This window comes from Nanorana parkeri, unplaced genomic scaffold (assembly GCF_000935625.1).
Source record: "Nanorana parkeri isolate BGI_ZX_2015 unplaced genomic scaffold, ASM93562v1 scaffold2341, whole genome shotgun sequence".
Taxonomy (NCBI): domain Eukaryota; kingdom Metazoa; phylum Chordata; class Amphibia; order Anura; family Dicroglossidae; genus Nanorana; species Nanorana parkeri.
In genome coordinates this window covers 73,556-79,508 of record NW_017308609.1, presented here as the reverse complement: position 1 = coordinate 79,508, position 5,953 = coordinate 73,556, and the positions used below count along the sequence as shown (strand labels likewise).

Genomic DNA, 5,953 nt, shown 5'->3' with positions numbered 1-5,953 from the left:
TACCATACACAAACACACCAACCCACGAAGGGGGGGGGGGGGGGGGGGGTATGTAAGCCTTCCAATGGATTCGGATATCAGCCCTAAGGAAGAAACGGAGAAGACTGCTTTTGTCCGAGGAGTCCGCACCCGGAAGAATGGAGGGCCAGCTTGGAGGAACGCGTGGCCACCGAGATGGAGATAAAGATCAAAAGCGTGTCCAGAAAGGTAACAAAGGGGGCATCTCCGCCGAACGTGCAAGTCGGTTCCCCAGATGCCGAAAACAGCGCCAGCAAGTTTCGGGTCCCCGGGGACAGATACGACTTGGCCTGACCGGTACCCTCTAGATAAAAGTCTGAAGTTTCGGTCCTGCAGGGTACGGGATGTAGAGACCTCATGCGTCAGAATGAAGGACTTGGAGATGTCATCGGCAGAAGAAGTACAGTGTAGGTCCCGGGCCCATATATTAAGGAGAATCAGGTGTTTTATAAACCAAAAGGCCATAGGAGGGTCGATATGGGGTGGGAGGAGCCATCCTTGCCAGAGCAGAGCGAATCAATTATCCCCGACCTCTCTATAATGGGACAAAGCCCACTTGGTCGAGGTGAAATCAGGGTCCCGATGTGACGTTTGAGGCATTCAGCAAAAATCTTTTGTTCGAGATTAATGATGGAAATTGGTCGATAGCTGGCGCACGGAGAGGTGTCTTCGTTCTCTTTCGGAATGACCGAGACGAGCTCTTCTTGGGACTCGCTGGGGGAAAATGGAGTCAGTGCACTATATATCTGTCAAATGAACACACTCTAAGAAGGTGACCGTTGTCCCTCCTGTTCAAAATGCAGCCTACAAAAAGTGATTAAACACTATGGAGTCACTGAAGCATTTTCCGCACTCAGGGCAAAAGTACGGCTTCTCCCGTGTGAGCTTTTTGATGCTAGAAAAGTTTGGATTTCTGTGGACAACATTTCCCGCACACAGGGCAGGACGATGGCTTTTCTACTATGTGGGATCTGCGATATGTAAAAAGTTCCGATTTCTGTGTAAAACGTTTTCTGCACTTGGGGCAAGACTATGACTTCTCACCCGTGTGTAATATCTCATGTCTGAAAAGCCTGCTGTTTTCTGAAAAACATTTCCCACACTTAGGACAGGAATAAGGCTTCTCGCCTCTGCGTGCTCTCTGATGTACAGCAAGAGTGTTCTTCTGTGAAGAGAAGGATGGATACTACCTCCCACCTGTGTGAGATTTCAGATGTCTGGAAAGGTTGGAGCTCTGTGAACAACATTTCCCACACACAGGACAGGCATACAACTTCACGCAACCCGTGTGCAATCTCTGATGTTTGTTAAAACTGGACTTCTGTGAAAAAAATTTCCCGCACTCTTCGCAGGAATACGGCTTCTCCCCGCTGTGCCATCTTTGATGAATAAGAAGGTCTGATTTCCGTGGATAACTTTTCCCACACTCAAGGCAGGAATAGGGCTTCTCACCGGTGTGTAATTTCTGATGTCTGGAAAGATGGGCCTTCTGTAAAAAACTGCTCCCACACTCTTCACAGGCATAAGGCCTCTCCCCTGTGTGAGATCTCTGATGTATCGCAAGACTGTGCTTCTGTGAAAAACGTTTTCCGCACTCAGAGCAGGAGAAAAGCTTCTCCCCTGTGTGCGTTCTCTGATGGACAGAAAGATTGGACTTCTGTGAAAAACTTTTTCCACACTCTGAGCAGGAATAAAACTTCTCCCCTGTGTGTGAACAGTGGTGTACAGAAAGACTCAATTCAGAGTTAAACCTTTCCCCACACTCAGGACAGGAAAATGTCTTCTCCCCCTGAATTCCGGCACCATCCCTCACAGTACGAGGCCGCTCAGAGTCAAGACAGGAATATGGCTTCTCGCCTGTGTGTAATCTCTGATGCCTGGAAAGATGGGCCTTCTGTAAAAAACATTTCCCGCACTCAGGACAGGAAAAAGGCCTCTCCCCTGTGTGAGACCTCTGATGGAGGGAAAGGCTGTACTTGTGCGCAAAACTTTTTCCACACTCTGAACAGGAATGATTCTTCTTCCCTTTCCGAGATCTCCGATGTTCAGATTGAAAACTTTTCCCACACTCAGGAGCGGAAAATGTCTCCTGCCCCTGAATTCCGGCACCATCCCCCACAGGACGAGGTCGCTCAGAGTCAGAGGGATTCCATGGTCTCTCCGCACTGCGACGTCCACCATCCATAGCTGAGCTCATTGTCTCTTCTCCCGCACAATCTGCTGTGATGTCCTCATCTTCCATCTTACAACCTGGAGATAAAGTCAGACGATCCTTTGAGGGTTCCTCCATGGCGTGTCCTGGAAACATAGAAACACATGATGGAGAGATATGAGAGGGTTAGATGACTTCACTCAACATTCCATCTGGATCAGGAGGTCTGAGGGAGCGGATGTTCTATGAGGAGGTCCCAACCAGCCGGGACTCCTCCCCTCTTCAGTCAAAGGGCCTCCTCCTAGATCACTTCTACATTGACACAGCCTTGTCAGAAGAGGCGGAGCCATCAGGGACTGGGAGGAGCATGCTCTCCACCCAACCACGAGCGTAGGCACTGGGTCATGTGACCTCTGATAAACAAGAGCTTCAAAGTTCAGACCTGTAGACCCTTCACCATAGAACAAGTGACCACAGACCGAGGCTTCTGGTGATGAGCAGCACTGGAGGGAGCTTGCAGTTAATCTTCTGGAACAGGAACCAACCTAATCTGTGTTCTCATATCTGAGCTACTGGAACTAGGAGTGATACCCAACCTCACACTGCCAGCTGAACCTCCAGGACGGGTATCAGTACAGGGAGGTGACCATAACCAACCCATTATTGGCTGACATCACTCAGCTCCGCCCCACTCTGGACCAATCAGTGTGCAGGAACAGAGCAGAGATAACAAAGTAATATATTATGACCCACCTGTGCTGATCTCTATAGTAGCGTCCTCCACTATGAACGTCCTCATCGTTCCATCCTCAGCTATGAATGTCCTCATCATCCCGTCCTCCTCTATAGACGTCCTCATCATCCCGGCCTCCTCCGTATATCGCTGATCATCCCTCACATACGTCTCTTCTACTTCACCCTCAACTTTCATCTTCATCAGATCTTCACCCTAAACCAACAGAACGGCAGAAAGTCTCATCTGTGACATAGAAGTATTTATGATGTGACATCACATAGAAGATCTCATCTTGTAGAGTCCACACGTCATCTCCACATGTCAGAGCGTTCCATCACTTTATGTTCCCGCCCCTCAACTCCACCCACCTGATCATGGAGGGGGATGGTGAGACCTTCCTGGGTGGGATCCCGGGAATACAGGGGGCGGGGACATCTCTCTGGTGGGTTCCTGTTGTTCGAGGGCTCCCTCATATCCTTGTGTCCTTCAGAAAGCTCCTCCATCACCCCGTACTCCTCGTCCTCCTCTTTATGTTCTTCTTTAACAACAATGTTATAATCTTCGAGGTTTTTACGCTGAAAATGTAAGAATATCATTGTAACAAAGACGCTTCTGCAAAAAACACAGATCGAGATTGTCCATCATCTACCTGATCCTGGCGGGGGAGGGTGAGATCTTCCTGGGTGGAGTCCCGGGAATACAGAGGGCGGGGACATCTCTCTGGCGGCTCCTTCATATCCATGTGTCCTTCAGAAAGCTCCTCCATCACTCCGTACTCCTCATCCTCCTCTTTAATCTCTTCTTTAACAATATTATTGTACTCGAGGCTTCCACTCTGATGAGATAATGAAACATTAATTGTACTAACATGCGTGTGTATAAATCATACCGATCCGTGATTGTTCATCATCTACCTGATCATTGCGTGCGTAGTTGTGATCTTTCTGTGTGGAGTCCCGGGAGTACAGAGGACGGAGACATCTCTCTGGTGGGTTTCTGTTATTAGCCGGCTCCATCATCATCTCCTTGTGTCCTTCAGTTTCATCTACCTGGTCATGGTGGGGGACGGTGAGATCTTCCTGGGTGGAGTCCTGGGAATACAGGGGGCGGGGACATCGCTCATGGTGGGGGATGGTGAGATCTTCCTGGGTGGAGTCCTGGGAATACAGGGGGCGGGGACATCTCTCTGGTGGGTTCCTCTTACTGGATCCATCTGTAGGAGACACACACACTGACTGAATACATTGTTTCTATGTGTGTATCAGATGATGGGGATGTAGGCGGAGCCTCCGTACTGCTCTCTCCTCTTACCCGGTGATGTGAGGGGCGGGGCATTCTCCATCACCACGTCCTTGTAGAGATCCCGGTGTCCTTCTAGATACTCCCACTCCTCCATGGAGAGATAGACAGAGACATCCTGACACCTTATAGGAACCTGACACACACAATGATACCGTCACCACCCAGACACGCCCCTTGTCTGTTCCTGGATCATGTCCCAGAATCCCCGGCACCGCTCGCCTCTCCCGTCACCACCCAGACACGCCCCTTGTCTGTTCCTGGATCATGTCCCAGAATTCCCGGCACCGCTCACCTCTCCCGTCAGCAGCTCCATCATCTTCTTGGTGGCTTTTATAATCTTCTCATTGAAGTTTTTCTCCAGTGTCGCGGAATGAGGCGGATAAACAGTGATGGTCACATGGTCACCAGACTTCAAGTGAGGAAATCTCTGTAATCAAACAACAACAGTGATATTCCCAAAATCCTCCTCACCTCTCCGGTCAGGTCTGTGTATTATAGAAAGAGATAAGAGTGATGTCATGTGACCTCCCAGAATCCTCCTCACCTTTTTGGTCAACAAGCAAATGATCTCCAGGGTGAGGTTTAGAATCTTCTCGGTCATGTGACTCCGGTCCTCCTCCATCATTGGTGCAGTCCTCTATGAAAGTCTCCCTGTAGACAGATAACATTGATATCAGAGAATGATCCGGATTGTGTTGGTTGTACAATAATAGGAGGAGGAGATGTGAGGTCAGTGTGATGTCATAGGATGGGGTGACTCTGGATGGAGGACATTGGGAGGAGGAGATGTGAGGTCAGTGTGATGTCATAGGATGGGGTGACTCTGGATGGAGGACATTGGGGGGAGGAGATGGGAGGGGTTCTGTATGAGGCTCCTGGGTGCGTCCCACCTCTCCTACACTGTAAAGTGAACTTTGACCCACAATAGAAATCTCCTCGTCCTCCGGAGACTTTGCTGATCACATTTTAGGATGAAGATCTGAGACTGGGATCATTATGGAGTAGATAACATCTGGAAATGTATATTGACCTCCTCAGGGTCACTTACGGGGGCCGGAACATTTCCTTCATTGCGGAGATTTGTATCGGGTTTTGAGGTTTCATTATTATTATTATACAGGATTTATATAGCGCCAACAGTTTGCGCAGCGCTTTACAATATAAGGAAGACATTACAATCACAATACAATTCAAGACGGTAAGGAGGGCCCCGCCCCTGAGGGCTTACAATCTAAAAGGGGAGGGGCCAGTGATACATGAGGAGGTAGATGTGTGGGGATGAATGGTTGAGCGGTCAGGTTGAGGTGGGATCGGCTTCTCTGAAGAGATGAGTCTTTAGGGAACGCCTAAAGGCAGTCAGTGTTGGAGATAGATGAACAGGTTGGGGTAGAGAGTTCCAGAGGATGGGAGAGACTCTAGTGAAGTCCTGGAGGCGAGTATGGGAGGAGTTGACGAGGGAGCTGGAAAGCAGGAGGTCTTGGGAAGAGCGGAGGGCGCGGTTAGGGTGATGCTTTGAGACAAGGTTGGAGATATAGCCGGGGGCGGAGTTGTGGAGCTTTGTAAGTGACTGTTAATATTTTGAATTTTATCCTCTGGGCGAGTGGAAGCCAGTGGAGGGATCAGCAGAGGGAGGCAGGGAATGGAAGCCAGTGGATTGATTGGCAGAGAAGGGCGAGGGATGGAAGCCAGCGTAGGGATTGGCAGAGAAGGGCGGGGGATGGAAGCCAGCGTAGGGATTGGCAGAG

General features: G+C 49.7%; 1 protein-coding gene across 1 annotated transcript in view; it reads right to left on the bottom strand.

Annotated features, from left to right (window-relative positions):
* The window catches only part of LOC108801451 (zinc finger protein 271-like), a 21,874-nt gene that overhangs the window by 9,338 nt on the left and 6,583 nt on the right, over positions 1-5,953 (bottom strand). Inside the window, 8 exon segments of the mRNA XM_018573339.1 lie at positions 890-1,141; positions 1,298-1,638; positions 1,858-2,316; positions 2,924-2,964; positions 3,022-3,119; positions 3,275-3,481; positions 4,501-4,635; positions 4,753-4,845. Coding sequence (XP_018428841.1) covers positions 890-1,141; positions 1,298-1,638; positions 1,858-2,316; positions 2,924-2,964; positions 3,022-3,119; positions 3,275-3,481; positions 4,501-4,635; positions 4,753-4,845 — 1,626 coding nt within the window.